This window comes from Lycorma delicatula, chromosome 4 (assembly GCF_047948215.1).
Source record: "Lycorma delicatula isolate Av1 chromosome 4, ASM4794821v1, whole genome shotgun sequence".
NCBI classification, from domain to species: Eukaryota; Metazoa; Arthropoda; class Insecta; order Hemiptera; family Fulgoridae; genus Lycorma; species Lycorma delicatula.
The window spans coordinates 111,664,987-111,683,146 of record NC_134458.1 but is presented as its reverse complement, the minus strand read 5'-3'; the positions used below and the strand labels follow the sequence as shown (position 1 = coordinate 111,683,146).

Sequence of the window (18,160 nt, the reverse complement as noted above, 5' to 3'; positions counted from 1 at the left end):
AAGTTACTTCAAGCATTGGGATGTGCTGCTCTGCAAGGCCAGGCATGAGATAGGTAACCCACCGGGTTGGTCTAGTGGTTAACGCGTCTTCCCAAATCAGCTGATTTGGAAGGTCGAGAGTTACAGCGTTCAAGTCCTAGTAAAGCCAGATATTTTTACATGGATTTGAATACTAGATCGTGGATACCGGTGTTCTTTGGTGGTTGGGTTTCAATTAACCACACATCTCAGGAATGGTTGAACTGAGAATGTACAAGACTGCACTTCATTTACACTCATACATATCATCCTCATTCATCCTCTGAAGAATTATCTAAAACGGTAGTTACCGGAGGCTAAACAGGAAAAAAGAAGAAGAAGGCATGAGGTAGGCAAGAGACATGAGGTAGGCTGTCCAAGGGTTGTCCTCAGGGCAGCATGATGGATCCATTGTTGTGGGTGGTGGAGTTTGATTCCCTTCTGTGGCTGAGATTGCCCAGCAGATGTCTCATCATAGCTTATGCCAACAATGGGCTCCTGCTGGTCAAAGGCAGTTCACAGAGGGAGGTTGAGCTCCGAGCCACCCAGGCATGCAGGGTACTTGAGTTGTGGGTTCATCAACATAAGATGGCGTTCAGCCTGGAAAAGACCTTGATGATGATTCTTAAAGGCCGTTTGATAGTGAGGCCTTCGTATTAAATATGTTCAAGTTCAAAAGTACCTCGGGGTGTTTCTTGACGAGAAATTGGAGTTCAAAAAGCACCTTAATTATGTTGCGGAGAAGGCCTGTTGTTCCTTCTAAGGTATTTGAAGAGTGGCCAATCCTGATTGTGATCTTAATTTTAAGACTATGAGTATCGTGTGTAAGGGCGTGTGCGAGACAATTATGCTATATGCAGTGCCTGTTTGGGCAGATAGGCTAAAATTAAAAAACTGTCAAGACACATTATTAGGAGCTCAACACCTTATATTATTAATGGTAATGGGAGGTTACCGTAGTATTTCACAGGAGGCAGTCTTGCTGATTGTAAGTGTGAAACTGATAGATTTAATTGCATCAGAAAAGCAGCAGCGATATGTTGCTAAGAAGTCAGGTGAATTGACTTAAGGAAAAATTCACAAGATAGAACGGTATGGCAATGCTTTATGGCAGGCCAGATGGGATGAGGCAGAGGGTGGGCATTATACTCATGATTTCTTCCCAGATATTGTTGGTTCACCCTAACAAGTATGTGATCCTATTTCTTTCTAGTCATGGCGCCTTCTGAGATAGACTCCAGCAATTTCACCTGGCTGATTCAGGTGTGTGTCCAGATTGTAGATGACTAGATGATGCATATCATGTAATTTACTAATCCAAAAAATACAAACTTAGTGCACAGAGACTATTTTTTGGCCCAACATTATCAGGTCGACATTAGATCTTCATGAGAATTAGAAAAACCAGGCCGAATGGGTAATCATTGAAAATTTCATTGGGTACCTGTCAAGAGAACTTATTGCCAAGGGAATGAAGGGTTCCGTCTGGTCTGTCCTGTGTTTTGGTTTTGTTTATCTTATGTTATAAGGTTTGATGTATTTGTAGTGTTTTGTTTGTTTAATTTTATTTTTAAGTTTATTTTTATTTCTTATTTTGTGTTGCGTTATGGTTGCACGTTGAACTCAACTTCTAACCTGTCAGGTAGGTAGTTGCGTTAATCTCAGTTACTCATGTCACTCAATCTTGTTAAAGACTCAACATAGATGTGTTTTGTTTTAAAGAGTTCATTTCTTAGTAGTACACTGATGGGAATATTACATGGGGTATTTGCATCGGTGACATTCTGACTGAGGCAAGAACAAGGCTGAGAGATTCCTTTTACCGTGGTTCTGAAGATGACCTCTGGTAAAGCCCATAAGGGCTAGTACAAAGTGGGTGGCATGACAACCAAAACTGCCACATAGCACAATATTCAGACCAGAACTCATTTCTGTGGATCATGCAATGTGTCTACTCACACTGTGAAGATTTTTGTTTCACAAGTTCTTGTACACATTGGTATCTTCCAGACATTGAACGAGCACCACTGGTGCATATTCCGATGCAATTTTTCCACTTTTTGTTTGCCTCATTTATAAAATTATTTAAGACAGCAAATTGTGCCAAGTGGTGTTGCTTTGAGTTATATTGGTTTTCAGAAAAGTAGTTCTTCTACTGCTGACATACCATCACAAAATCGAGCATATGCAATGAAATGAGCATCTTTATTGCTACCTGTTGACTCATCAAGCTGAATTGAAAACAATTTCCCGAAAACCTGATGCTGTACATCTTCAGCTATATCACCAATTCGATGGGCAACAGTATCATTTAATAGAGGTATGGACTGCAATTGCTTGGCAAAATTATCTCCAAACATAGTTTCTACAATCTCAATTGCAGCTGCCAAAATAAACTCTTCACCAGTGGTGTGAAGCTTTTTACATCTGGCTATTTTATATGAAACTTTGCAAGAGGCAAGTAAAGCTTTCTCATTCAGACAAAGTTTTTTTTAAAAATCATGTTTGCTTTTCATATGATTTGAATTTGAATTTCAAGAATTCTCTGTGTTTATTAACATATTCACTATCAACCGTTTCCAAATGTCTTTTAAGTTTATTAGGTTTCATGCTGTCTGCAGCCAAAACTTTTGAGCAAATGACATACAGGGGCCTTTCTTCTTCATTTCCTTCAGTACTGATAAACCCAAAATTTAAGTATTCTAGAAAATAGTTTCTTGATTTTATTTTCAGAACCATGCTCATCTGTGCACTTGTTGATGCTTCACTACTGTCTAATGCTCGCTTACGCCCACTTAAAAATTTATCCACGATTCTGTATAATTCTACTGTGGTGAATATTTAATACTGTGGATTTCAATTAACATGCAAATTGCAACATACACATTCATGATAGATTCGATAGCAACAGGATCCACTCAACTGAGACTGGCTGGAATCAAACTAGGTGTAGCATTTATACATGTTTGCGCAAATGGTCACGCAGATATTCCAGAATGTTCAAGACAGATCAGAAATTCTTACGAATCCACAAGAATATCTGATATAATAGATATAATTTAGAGAGCAATAGAGAGGCATCGATTCTGGCTTTGTCAATGCAGCAGATTGGTGGTGCCAAATATCAATAATTCTATTTATTCTTGGTAATTTGTAAGGTTTGTAATTAAGGTTGTATTGTGGCTTTAGCGTCAAAATACATTGTTATATACATTTTTATTGTATGAGAGGGGGACGGGCGTGATGAAAATTATGAGTGAAAATTAGATCGCAAATACTGCACTACTCTAAAAGAAAAATCACAAAAAACTTAAATTATCAGGAAAAACTGTATTATCAAGAGGTATTTTTAAAACAAATTTAAGAAAATCTAAGTAAAAGAAAAAAGAAATAGAAATAACAGGACCATAATGATGTGGTTGGGGTTGGATAAGTGGGATGAGGTAAAGGCCCTCATCTTGAAAATTGTTATTCCTTTTGGATATTTATTTAAAAATTTGAAATGCAAAAAATTACTAATAAGACTGAATACTTCTTTTTAACTAACTTGTAGAATTATTTGTATTGTAGTAAGAAACTATTACTTAATTAAAATTTTCAAAATTATTGAATCTTTATACGTACTTAACTGGAATACAGGTATGTAAGTGAATTGGATCTTTTAAAAAAAAAATGACAATCAATTCTTACATACATTTAATTTTTAAATATATAGATCCCAATTTTATATACATAATCATTTAAACTCTGTTGGCAAGATCCAGTTGTATAAAAATAACATCTTTCTAATGACCAACAATTTGCTTTGTACAAGTTTAAATCTGTTGAATATTTATTACATCACTCTTTGCAGAATCTTCACAGGAATACAATTAACTTCTAATTGAATTCAACTCCTGTATATTTGAGTTTTTAAAAAACACCTCCACTGAAAGAAAATATTTGTTGAAAGGTCAAGTTGATTGGCCAACTACATCATGTTTTCATAACTAAGTACATGAAAATATGATTACTAGATAACATAATTATGAAAAAAAAATCAGCAAACATTCTTGGTCAATAATCATGTAATGATTGGCTAGCAGTTCCATCTTTTTAAGAAAAATTATGCTGGATGAAGACTAAGTAGTACTAGTTTTCAAGAAATAAACTGGTTTAAAAGAAGTGAAAATAACATGCTATAGCAACAATGACAGCCCTTTCTCTACCTTGAAAAACATAAGCCTCAATAATTCCACAAGAAGAAATATTGTGCTTCTTGTACCCAGAAAACTTTGAAATTATGAAGTTTTCTAGCATTAACCTACTATCATTATCTGAAGTTTTGTGTATTAGCAAAATCTCATACATGAAGTGATAAACTGTATGAATGATAAATGACTAATATAATGTGATAAATACCGGTGAATGATAAATTTATGTTTATTGGTTATTATTAATCTACTGAAAAAACATCTGGTGAAATTAAACAGAGGGTTCATATCCTTGTACATGTAGTGAATTATTAACCTGAATTTTCTGGGTAGATTTTTATACAAAATGTAAAAATTTCTGTCTGCAGATATCCTGAGCAATGCAGAGTGGTTAAGGCATTTTTATAATAAGAACATTTCTTTTTAAATATGTTTTTTCTTTTATCAATTAAATTTAAAATAATAAACATAAGAAACACATCAGTTAAATGATGTGTATATAGGATCATCTAAACTCCTTGTTAATAATTATAAAGCAAGAGTCCAGCTTTCACATTTTAATGTGAACTGACTTTTGCATCAACCAGTATTTACCTAAGTATTTGAAAATGGTTAATTCCTAATTAGTGTATACTTGGACTTTGTTTTTTATATGCAATGTTTACTATAACTTCCATTCTAGAAATAAATTTTAAGAATTTTTTTAATAAGTAAATTTTTTATTTTGATCGGTAAATAGTAATACATTATATAGATCACATCAGGAGTGCATAGAAATGATACCACATGAATAACAAAAGGAGCTGAACAAAATACACAATTAATTATAAAATAAAAAGTAGACATGATTAAAGGCCATAAAATTATTTAAAATATTAACAAAGTATAATTATGTAAATTAATTTTTAGTAGTTAATCTATTTTCCATATATTAATAACTACAGGTCTGCAAAATAAAAAATAGAAAAATCAGTGGAAGTAAAACAGTTTTTAAAATTTTGCAGTGATCACATTCTCTCATAAAGCATACAGTTAAAACTGTATCAATAATGTTTTAGATCATTGATGTTTTGGGAAACTGCTTTACTAATTAAATTTTCTACCAGTTATATTTTACTTTTCAATTTCCAGAAGTTGTTACATCCAGAAATTTTCTAAGTGTTGTGGAAATGTTAGGTTATAAAAAAATGGATATTCCATTTAAGTTACAATCCTAATACAGTATTTATTTTTATACAGCTATAAATAATTTGTATTACAAACAGTTTAATAATTTAATTTTAATTTTTATATTCCATTAACTGCTATGATGATTAGCTACAACAATGTAGCTATTAGATTATGGTACTTTAATTTTTGTGTACTTTAAATTGCTTTATTAAATGTAGCAGTCACTATTTAAATCTTACGCCATTTATTTCATTTTCCAAGAAGTTTCTCTGAAACTTTACAGCCATAGCAGAACCATTGGGATATAAAAAAATGAATTATGTAATTACTAGTTTAGGTATGAGTACCATAAAAAAATGTATTATTACTACTTGTGTGTTGTGAGTTTTAGTTTCTGAAAAAATGAAAATGAAATGAGATTTTGTAATACTTTTTATTCAAGTTAGTGATTTATTAAGGTAGTTACTTATTTTGTTTAACATCAAGAAGCTGTATTATTAGTTGTTTCTGTTCTGTACTACACCCACCCTGAATTCACTTTCAATGGGTATGGTGATTTAACCATTAAGTTAAAATTGATATTCTGATTTGAGGTATATATTCTGAGCTAATATTAAAAATAATTAATATTTATGAAATGTAAAGATAATCAAAACCATGAAAAAAATTATGATTGACTATAAAATGAAAAATATTATCATTAATATTTCAATGATTTGGTTCCCAAAAGAAAAGTTGTGAAGTAAAATGCTTTTCGAGTTCTATTCTGTATAATATTTAATACAAAACCAAATAAACAATATTTGACTAATTCAATTGGCAGCATTTATTACAGAATTATATAATATATATATTTTAACTGTGTTAATAAGATTTGGATTTCTATGACATGGTGTTTTCTTATAAGTAAAAAATATATATTTACCCGTGTTAAATTCAAAATTTTACTAAGCTCTATAAGGAATCAAATTAACTAAAATTATTGTTATGAATTTTTTTTTATATGCACTCTTTTCATAATATTCATATAAATATTATATACAGTGGCGACTCGTGCATAGGCACTGTGGAACTGCAGCATCCCCCATTTCCACTTGTTATTGTCAATAATATTTAATACGAGTCCTTTTTTCTGTAATTCTTTCTTTATACTTGTACAACATATAATCTTTAAGCTTAATGTCAGTAGCCATCCCCCCATTTCTGAAATTTTTTTTTTTTAATTTGTATGGAGCTGTGCACTTCACAGTTCCAGCAACGTGGTGTTTGGCTGTTGTGCGCATGCAAACATAGGAGGCTGTACGTGAGGTTGCAAGGTAGAGAGATCACTGTCACTTCTGTAGTGCCAACCCTGGCGTGCTGGTGGAAGGTAGTTTTTTTTTTACTCTGTGTCTGAATGTAACGTTCCTTGTGCATTCCCTTTTCTAGTTTAGTGGGTGAAAGGAACATGAAAGTGGGTTGTTTTTTCAGTAGTGAGCAGAAGATGGCACAAAGCAAGGGCTCTTTTATTGTCAAATCTGTCCAAAAACATGCTGGAAGGGCGAAAGAAAAGGTAATTAGTAAAAACTAATTATATATTTGTTTCTGTGTACATATCAATTTAAATTAAGCACCATTAGAATATAGTGTTATTAAGCAGACATTTTATTAAGTTATTGTCTAATAATAATAAAAATATCTGTATAGACATTTTATTATTTATTCGGTCAAAAAACCGAACACGGTTTTAAAGCATATTGTGCTTAAAAATTGTGTACCATATTTTTTAATGTAATAAAGTGTATAATTAGTTAATTATTCTGGTTCCTGCTATTCTATTTGATTCATTTCTTTTTCAGTTCTTTTATTTTACAGAAAACCTTAACCATGACCTTGAAAAGACCCAGAAAAAATTTTCTGTAGCAGCATCCCCAATAATTTTAGCTGAGAGGTGCCACTGATTATATATTACAATGTTACTTCCTTCTTTGGAGCAGAGACAGTACGTTTTACAATATATATCAATATTTCTTTTGGCTTTAATGTATGTAAAGCATCTGACATACAAATAGTATATCTAGCTCATTGAAGAAGCCAATAGGAAACCTCTTCACTCCTCATTTTTTAAACTAAACCTGCATGAGATTTTATTACAAATGAGAATGAGAGTGCCATTTTCACAAGTGAATCATAACAGGTTGCCTACAACAATTATGGTACTGACACGTAATATAATTATTTTGATATTTCAATACAATTACAAAAATATATTACTGTTATTGTGCAAGGTGTAATCACATGTAATGTGTAGATTAGGTAATGCAAAAAATATATTTCCCCTTCTTTTAATCCATGTTTTGCAGAACAGATTAATAACATACATAGGTAACTTAAATGTACTATTTAAATATCTATATATTTTCATAAATAATGCATACTTATGAGAAAATGTTTTGGTGCACAAAGATTTAATTTCAACAGTTAGATGAGTTAAAAATTATGTTAAAGAAAATGGTTCTTTAAAATAGCCTGTCCAGAAATAGTAATTGCTACTATAACCTAACCTAATAAATTTATTTTGCACAAGTAGATTTGTTACCAGTAAAGAAAAGGTTTTCTGCACAAAGAGGCAAACTAATGTTGCCCTATGTATATTACATATTACATTTCTTGCCTGGTTCAGCCATCGCCTTTAGCCAAACTCAGATTGTTACATTTACATCATAAATCTAAAAATGCATGTAACTACTGTAACATCACAAATTCAAAGCTCAAAAACCTACTGTAAGATTAAATTAAATTCATTCACATTTCTAGCTGTAAATGTGAACTTTAAGAACTTAATTTATCTTTTACTGATTAATGCAGAGTTACAGTCACTTTACTATGGTAGAGATAAGAACTGAATTTCATAACATGTTAAAAATTTCAAACCTTGATTCGGATTTGAATCCAGAACCTTCCTGAGGAATCAAAACGATACCACTGCATTGTTGCGAAATTATTCAGATTAGATAACTTAACTGAGAGCAATTATGAAGAATAATATGAGATAAAAAGTACAATTCCTTTTTTAAAAAGAGAAAATTAAGAACTGTTAAAGCTGAATAAACCTATAAAGTAATTATTTATGAAGAAACGTAATCCAATTTATCAATGATAAAAAAGATTATCAATGTTACAAAACGATTAATAAAGGTTAAATTGAAAATAAACACAATATTTTAAGAAAAACTATTTATCTTAATGTTTTTAATGAATGATGATCAAAAAATTAATAAATCAAAACAAATTAATAAAATAAACAAAAATATAACACTACATAATTAAAAATATTTAACTTTTGTTATACAAACAAATAACAATTTATATCATCTTAAATACACATAATTCATTTAAATTACTGATATATATACATATATATTTTAAAAATGATTTGAAGAAATAAAAGTAAAACTAAATATAGTCAGGTCATAAATACAGAACACACAATTTATGTTATTAGTAGCAGTCAGTATAATTTTTTGCATCAAAACAAAAAAATTGTGGTGTGTTCTCTTTGAGTATATTAAATGAATAAAACATGAAAACCACATCTTTAATCTTGACTACATAATTAATCTTTTAATAATATAATCCCTGTGGATTATGTTATTTTTAGGTTCTACAAACTGAAAATTATGTCACTACTGTATAAATCTACATGGTGTTCTGTTTGGGAAAATAATACATGCAAGACAAAACATTTTGTATTCTACAAATAAAGTTACTTGCAGAAATTTTGTAAAATAATATGTTAAATATAATATGTAATTATTCATCAGCAGTGCAAATTTTCCCAGCATTGACGAATGGTGATGAAAAGAAGCTATTTGATAAGTAGCTTGTAGGCTGATACCCATTCTTTTTCTCTCAGTCTTTAAAAGAGTTCATCTGACTCTTTTTAGCAATCATATCTAAAAAAAAATTATGGCAAACCTGCTAAAGGTGTTGGTCAATATTAACATCCATTATAAACTTAAACTTAAACTTCACTTTATGGCTACTTCCATCATGGCACTTCACTCAGTGCCATTTTATTTCACTACCAAACAAAACATAAAAATTAAAAATAAACCATAAAAATGTAATTATAAGTAATAAAAATAAAATAAATGTTCAGATTTTCTTTACAAAAATTGTTCACTTCCAATTTACAGAAAAAGTATTTTATCAGGAAATTTCAGCTATGAAAACGAGGTATCAAGGCAAATGGAACCATGATATGCTGGCCGATTATTGTTTGACCATCAAGAGGGATACTCGACAGGCGAGATATAACAGAAAATCGTCATTTCTTACTTTCTAGGCAAGTCAAATTGTGTAGTTAAGAGTGCAGAAAGTATTAAAATGTTTGAAATTATAAATTCCTGTCTCTCGGACACCTTGCATGATGGGGAAAACTGACGATATCATATTTGAATTCAGAAGAAAAAATACTATCATAATCACATATTTTTCTTCCCAAGACAAAAAAATTATTTTTTGTTCACCAGTGTAATATATGTAATTACTGCTAATATAGATATAGTTTAATTTCTTCGTATTTACACAATAAATGTTCTCCATTTATTCTGTTAGATTAATAGCAATAAAGTAAATGTTTATTTTTATATATTATTTTTTTTTACAGGATACCTTTAAAAGCTTTATAAGAATGGTATGCATCCAAAGCATGTACAGTTGCCAAGAAGAATCCCATACCCTGTAACAAAATTTAAGAATATAGAAAAATGTTTTAAAAGTACAAAATAATTATTGTACTTTTTGCAAGAAAAATAAGAACGCCTAATGATCTCTATAATTCATTTGCACGTAAATTCGATAAATTCTGTATTATCATCTTTGATTTAATTAATTAGATTAGTAAATTTAATAATTTAAAGACTAAATTTTTATAATTTAATAATTATAATTATTCCAAAATATAGACTTTTAATCCATCAAAATCTGTTTAATTTACTTCCATTTTTAAATAACTATACCACAAAATGTCTACTTTTAGTACATAAAAAAATCATTAAACAAATGCTAAGCCTCGTTAACTCTGTCTAAAACTCATTTCATTAATCTTCAACTCGCTGAAACTTACACTCACTTAAACACTCGCTGAAACAAATACTTAGAACTGGTAAAAAACCAGCCAATCAACTTTCAGTAATGTTACTCTTGATTAGTTGTATGGTCATACCATTATTTGAATAGGTTTAAAAAAATCTCATTTTGACCAAAATGCCTATTTTCTTGTATTATTTTTGGTGGGGAAAAAATCAATCTTTTATTCAAATGAGATTACATTGACAATGTAGTAATTATTCATTATTCAATGAGTCCTCAGCTGAATCTGTAAGATATCTAAAAATATTTTTATATGCTTTTAAAGTTGTGAAGTTCTTTTTAAATCAGCCAGTATGAGATTATTATCACATTGTTTTAGTGACTGTCCCTAGAAAATTCTTTCTCACGATACAAATTTTGTTCATGTATCAATTTTTCATAATTAATGTATTTACAGTAACTTTAAAAATGCAGACAGTTTTACTTAAAAAGATGGAAATAAAATTGAATACTTAAGGGGAAAGTCAACCCAGGAATACGATAAATTTTTTTTTTTCTGTATATACCATACCAAATTTTGAGAATATGATATAATTATTTTCTTCATGCACTTTTTAGAATTATTTATATTAAATTTTAATTCAGATGTTGTCATGAAGACTTAACGGTTTCTTCGTGAAAAATGGCAATTTTCAAATTACAATATCTATCCTTTTAAAATTGAGATATTTTTATCCTGTTTTCAATATTTGAAAGGCTGCTATATTGTTTACAAGTACCATTGGCTTGATGTAGATAGCAGTACCTTTCCTTCTTTACTCTCCAAAAAGCTCTTTTTGACCTCAGTATGATGTAAAATAGGAATGCAACAGCTCATGGAAAAAGTGACGAAAATGGCTGTTTTTACCTGTTGGTGAGTTAGAAAATAGTCTACTGAAGAAAAATTTTTTTTAAAATATAAAAAAATATTTTTTGGATACCACATGGTGGGTAGTTGTCATATACCAAATTCCTCAAAATCAAAAGTAGTGATTTACCGATCATTTGTTGAATTAAAATGGAATATTCCATAATGCAATACTAAAGCTCTACAGGCACAAATTATTGGGTATTTTTCGGAATCTGGTAGCCACTTCTTCAATTCTTTCTTCCAAATCTGTGGGTATTTGCAGAGAAATTATAAATATAATCTAACAAAACTTACGCTCGCTAGTCAAGGTTAGCAAGCCTTCAAGTTAATGTCTTTCTCCTTTGAATCAATTTCTCTAACTAAACAAAACAACAACATCTTCATAATGCAATAACTAGACACAGTAGACTGATTATAGGCAGCAACACCAATGTCTAGTAATATTGTGCAATGTTGTACTAAGTAACTAGACATATTTAAATATGATCAATTAGCTTAAACATGAGCACAATTACTAATACGTAATGTATTAAAAAAACCATTGTGGGGGAAAGCAGAAAGGTCCATGAATTTATTTTTTTATAAAATTATCTTGATTAAAAATTGATAAACTGCTTCAATGGGATCATAGATCATTAGATTCTGAACATTTAGAAAACAAAATCATGACTCGCTAGCATGGATGATAAGATATAGTCTTTCAAGCACAGCATACATGAAAAAATTGAAAGTATGGAAAACGATGAATCATAATTCTATTTTATTTTTTTTATCTGCATGCACAGTTAAAATTCCACCTATATAGGCCAGATCTACCTCTCTTTTCTTTTCTTCTGATTTTACTATTTCCAGTAGTAATATTTTTCTTCTCTGCTGGAATTCTGCTGACATTAGCCATCATTTTTCGCTTGAACCTCTGTCTCTTCGTTGACACAGAAAACTAGATTTTTTTCCAGGAGAAATCCCTAACTTTTTATTGAATCATTGGTGGACTTAATTCCAAAGTTGTATTTTGCTATTGCTTCAGTCATGGCAATTTCAACAAGTTTTTTTGAAGCACTCCAAGATTTATTACAGCACTTCCAAATAAAACTATGCAGGCTTTCATTCTGGTTTTGTGTCTGACCTTTGAGGCACTCCTTTAACAAATTTTCATCTACCAGTCTACTATAAACTGGAGCTATTTTATTTAACACCTCAATTTTCAAAGTAGTTTTAATATTCTCTTTGTGAGATCCTGGTTTGATTTAATAGCTATAGCTCTATTATAAAAGCACCAGCTTGTCGTAATGCAGTTCCAAGTCTTTTACCAACATGATTCACACATTCCTCTTTAGTAATAAAGTTAAGCTTTAAACAGTCAATTTCTGAAAGTGAGAATACACTTTCGAGTCTCTGTCGCTCAAAATTGTGATTCCAGATTATAATGTAAGGATATCTTCCACAGGATCTCAGCTGCCATCATTTCCATAGATAGTGATGAACCATCATAGTTTTTATGCCAGATTAATTTATGTTTTGCAAACTAGTTTCTAAATTCAAAACTATGCTCCCAAAGTTTTCTTTTCTTCATGGCACGATATCTACAAAATTTTATAGGATACAATAATCTATGACCAACCCTGTTCCAATGTGGATGACAGTTCCAACACCGTAATTAGATGTGAACCCACGTTTCTGGCCAACCAAAAGTCTTTAGAAAATTAAAACACTAATTGTAAATGAAGTTAGTAAAATGAAATCATAACACGTTCTAACTATAACGCTAACATAACCTACCACAGAAGCAACATATGTTTCTGAATTTGTTGTTTCATTCAGGTTATATAGAGAGATTCACAAGAATGCAACAAACTTAGGACATGTTTTATTGAAAATAAAGAAGAAAGTTCACATGAACATAGGTTTGGAAACACTTCACTAGTGATGTCGGCTAGCAAAAGATTTCATCCTCATTTCTGTGTCATCAGTAACATTAAGCTCGGCTATAATTCTTAGGATCTAAATTAGGAGGTTTTAGTGGTTTTATATGAAAACTGACCTGAAAAATTGAAAAAAAAATAGTTTCCACCAAAACTATATTTTTAGTAGTTTTCGAGAAATCTGAGGTAAAAGACAAAAGAGTACGGTTGAAAAACACATTATTTTATGTTTGGCAAAAATAACTTTGTTAAATAGGTAATAAACAGATAAAAGTTTTAAAAATTGTGTTTTAAAATTTGTGGAGAATATGATTCTGAGTAAAATGGTATGGAGTAAATATGTTACCAAGCTGTATGCATTCTGAAATCATATATATCTATGATAAGAATAGGTGTAAGAAATAAATAGTAAATAATTATATTTTACTTTTAGTATACAATTAATTATGTAATAAACAAACATTTTTGAACTTACATAAGCAGCGCACATTGCTGGATAAGCAACAAATCCCAATGTTATTAAATATAATGGATATAAGTACAATTTGACAGCAATTAACATAAAACATGATGAACTGCAATAAGACACTGCTGCTGCCAAATTAAATAATAGTTCCTGTAATTACAAATAATAAATAATTAAACAAGACAATATGTATTCTTAATGTACTTAAAATTCATCCTATTGCTTCTTATAAAGGGTACATTTGATTTACAATTAAACTTACTTTAAAATAATAATTTTTTCCTATAAATAATCTTTTAATGATTATAAAATTAATACTCTTTTCTTCATCACTTACTTGACTGGTTTGATACACTTACTACTTCTATTTTAAGCTTAATTATTCTGATTAATTGCCTATACTACACCTTCAATTATATCTTTTGTTCTTTTATTTCTTACAGTTTTACATTCTATTTTTAATTGATTAAAAATATTATACATACATAAATAATATATGTATATTGATTAAAAATATATCATATTTAAAAAGATTATTCCATCACTTTGTAACAGATGAAATGAAAATATGTTGTTTATATTTATTTAAAAATAAAGTTTCAAAGATGGCTACAATTTTGTTTTACATATTCCAACAATCTTATGAATTGTTGTCCATCACATTTTAGAAGATGGTCACATGAATTCAAGCACCTCTTCTTGGATTTGTCCTTTAATATTAAATTGTTTTTAATCATTCAATATTTTTTTAAGTGCCTTGATGAATGTGTCTCACTTCCAACTCAGTTCTTCTATTGAAAATTTACCATAAGCTTTCTTATCTAGATTTATTTTATTCTTTATTTACCTCATAACCTTTTATTCTGAATATTATTTATTCATATAATGTTTTACATTATTCTCTAATACCTCATTCACCTTTTTGTCTCTTATTATTTAAAATTTGTTTCCATTATCATTATACTTTATACAAAGCAAACTGTTTTTATCCAGAAAATCAGATAATGATCTTTACTTCGAGACTGTATGTTACAAGACTGTAAATTTTTTGTTGTAGATAAATCATCAGTATTGTATTGTCTACTTTATTTCTGTTAAACAAAGCCTTCGAAAGTTCAACCTCTCATCTATTGTTATGGGAGGAAGTCAATAATATCAATAAGTGTTGTTTGTAGAAGTGAAGTACAGTGGAGACTTTGTGTGTCCCCAGGTCTGTTATGGTACCCACCGGGTTGGTCTAGTGGTGAACGCGTCTTCCCAAATCAGCTGATTTGGAAGTCGAGAGTTCCTGCGTTCAAGTCCTAGTAAAGCCAGCTATTTTTACACGGACTTGAATGCTAGATCATGGATACCGGTGTTCTTTGGTGGTTGGGTTTCAATTAACCACACATCTCAGGATTGGTCGAACTGAGAATGTACAAGACTACACTTCATTCACACTCATACATATCATCCTCATTCATCCTCTGAAGTATTATCTAAACGGTAGTTACCGGAGGCTAAACAGGAAAGAGAAAAGTATGGTAGTAATAAAGGTTCTAGAGGAAGCCTAAAAATTGGTATCTAATAGCTCCAGTGAAGCTTTCTTTCAAAAATACAAGCCTACGAAAAGGTAGGACTAAAAGTTAATAAAAAGGTAGCTTAAGAGAGTGGAAGACTGTGAAAAGTAAGTGAGAAGAATAGAAATCATGGAGCAGAGATGGTAACATGGTAGAAAGAGATAGAGAGGCTTATTTGTAAGAAGTAACAGCTAGAATATCTACGTGATGATGTTAAACAACAATGTAGGCTTCTTGTGGAATGATTGAATTAATAATTATTATTTTAATTATGTTTATAATTTTACTTAGAAATAATCGAAAAAACCTTGAAAAAAATTCTTCAGAAATGCTACTCTTTGTGTATTTTACATGTGTAACTTAGCAGTCTAGTCTTCTTTGACTATGGTAGCATCAGTTGAAAAAAAGTTATAGGTTTTATTGTAACTTACTGAATCATCTTTTTTTAGTCAATTCCTAATTTTTTTATTATTTTTGTGATGTGATGAAACAAGTTTCAAATATAACTAAATTTTAATAATTATAATCTTTTCCAAGTTATAACAGTATTTTGAAGTTTCTTTTTTTTTAAACATAATTTATCATAATCTTTGAAATAGTTTTAAATCTACTGAAAAAAAATTCTTATTAAGGTTGTATACAACCTTATTCCATCTCTAAAAATGTGAAGAAAGACAATAATACTTATGTTAAATTCCAAATTTTAGACTTCAGTATCCTGTTTACTCGACAGACTAGACTGACATGGAGAAACAATGAACTCAAAGAGTTACCTTTGTATATTAAATTCTAAAACTTCAAGAATTATAGGAATCCTGAGATAAGTGCAATACTTCTGGAAATGATATGGTCATTTTCAAGAATAACAACCATTCTGTACCAGATTAACAAAGAAATATGAAATGGTGTTCTGGTACTCCTTTCCTTACTGAACGAAATATATTATTGGATTTCAATACGGCAAGCCTACTAAAATAATGCAGATTATATTCACTCAAGTGATTATCACTTGGTTTATTACAGGGTGTAGCTGTGTAGTGAACATCATTATTTCTGAGAAGACAACTCTGGGTTATAACTCTGTGCTTTACATATATCACAGCCAAAGAATTGTTTACTCTAAGAATAAAAGAGTATTCAAATACTGTTAAAACGACTCTATCTTCAGAACTAATTAGATTTAAACCCATCGCTGATCAGCAGCTAATCCTTATCCAACTAGTAGTTTGATAATTAGAGGTTGTTCTTACTTATCTCAAGTTAATTACCTAATTAAATCACCTCAATATCTTGTCATTCTTATATAGATTTATCATCCACATTTTCTACCTCTAATAATAACTAAATATGTTTTTGCTGTTGTAAAATGCAGAATAATTTCTATTTAATTACTTACAAATAATGAAGCTCTAACAAGGCTGTATGTATTCTGTGACATTATATAACATATTAACAATAATGAAACTGTAAATACACTTGCTATACTTATTGTCATTAATGATAAAAATGATGCGCCAATAATTTGAGCATACGGCAGTCCATAATTTAACATCAGTGTTTCACACATGCCTCCAACTATCTGTAATAAGAAAGTTATACAATTAAGTTCTTTTTTAAATAAAATCTCTATTTAAAAAAAGCCCTGTAGAAGTTTTGAAAGCATTAATTAACAGTTAAACATTAATTATCTTCTGTATGACTCTTTGGCAGAGTGGTGGCATATCTGCCCTTTAGTTTGAAGATTTGAATCTTGACCAGCCTTGGTATTTTTTACACCACATTGTAGTATGCTGGTATCAGGAAGAGCATCTGTCCATAAAACTACCGTTTAGCTGCTAGAAAAATAAACAGTAACTGTTGTTGAACAGCAGTGAAAGCCAAAAAATATTACAATATTTGTCAAATATTCCTTTTTTTCTCTGTAGTACTGCATCTGTCAAATGTTTGCTGCAAACATGCCTGAAATTGTACATTACTAGTTTTACCTAGTTTTTAATAAAAAACAAAAAAAAACTTTATCAAAAATTCTATTTTTTTAAATGCATATTCTTGAACAATATCAAATTATAATGGAGTTCAGTTGTCATATAAAAGCAATCTATTTAATTAATGTGCACTTTATACCTAATATGCAAATGAGAAATATGTCTGTTTAGTTAGCAAACAGTAAGCTTAGCACAATTCTTTCTATTTACAAATAAAAAAATCTGATATCATTATCACTTGCAAATGAAAATCTTTCATTAATAAATAATTAAATCAGCACATTTCTCTTTGCCAACTGAAAATCACTAAAATAAATCATCATAAAAAAAAATGTGATACTTAATATTTTTTCATCAGGAAATATTCAACTGATAAAAATATTTCATTCATAAGACTTACTGCTTGTGCTAATTTAAGTACACCTGGTAGTGTCTGCAGAAATTGTACATTTAAACATGGAAAACAGGATTTTAATGAAGTATTATTACGTGCAGTTCTGTATATAATTGTTCCTGGATGTGATATAACTCTAGAACCCATTTTTTACTCCAGTTTTCTGTAAAAAATATTTTGTAAAGTTTATAAAAAATATATAAATATGGATATATTAGGAGGTTGTATATGGAATTAGGAGGGTGTAAGTAAAGAAATCGTAACAAATTAATGTTATTGACAAATATGAATTTGAGATCAGAAAACTTAAACATGTAACTGATGAATTACACTTTTTCTGTTTAAGTTCTCCAAACAACAATTTGGAATATATTAACTTTATTTTATATTTATATATTACTTTATTTTTATACATTGGTGAGAAGAAGTTTATCAAACAACTCAAATTTTATCTTATTTCACAATCC

General features: G+C 29.8%; 1 protein-coding gene across 1 annotated transcript; it reads right to left on the bottom strand.

Moving 5' to 3' along the window:
• Positions 1-8,831: 8,831 nt before the first annotated feature.
• Positions 8,832-17,850, bottom strand: sing (MARVEL domain-containing protein sing). Its single transcript, XM_075362006.1, has 4 exons — positions 17,700-17,850; positions 16,711-16,893; positions 13,765-13,905; positions 8,832-10,104 (listed from the first exon to the last, which is right to left on the bottom strand). The coding sequence occupies exons 1-4, from the start codon at positions 17,838-17,840 to the stop codon at positions 10,027-10,029; spliced, it is 543 nt and encodes a 180-aa protein (XP_075218121.1). The 5' UTR covers positions 17,841-17,850; the 3' UTR covers positions 8,832-10,026.
• Positions 17,851-18,160: the final 310 nt, after the last annotated feature.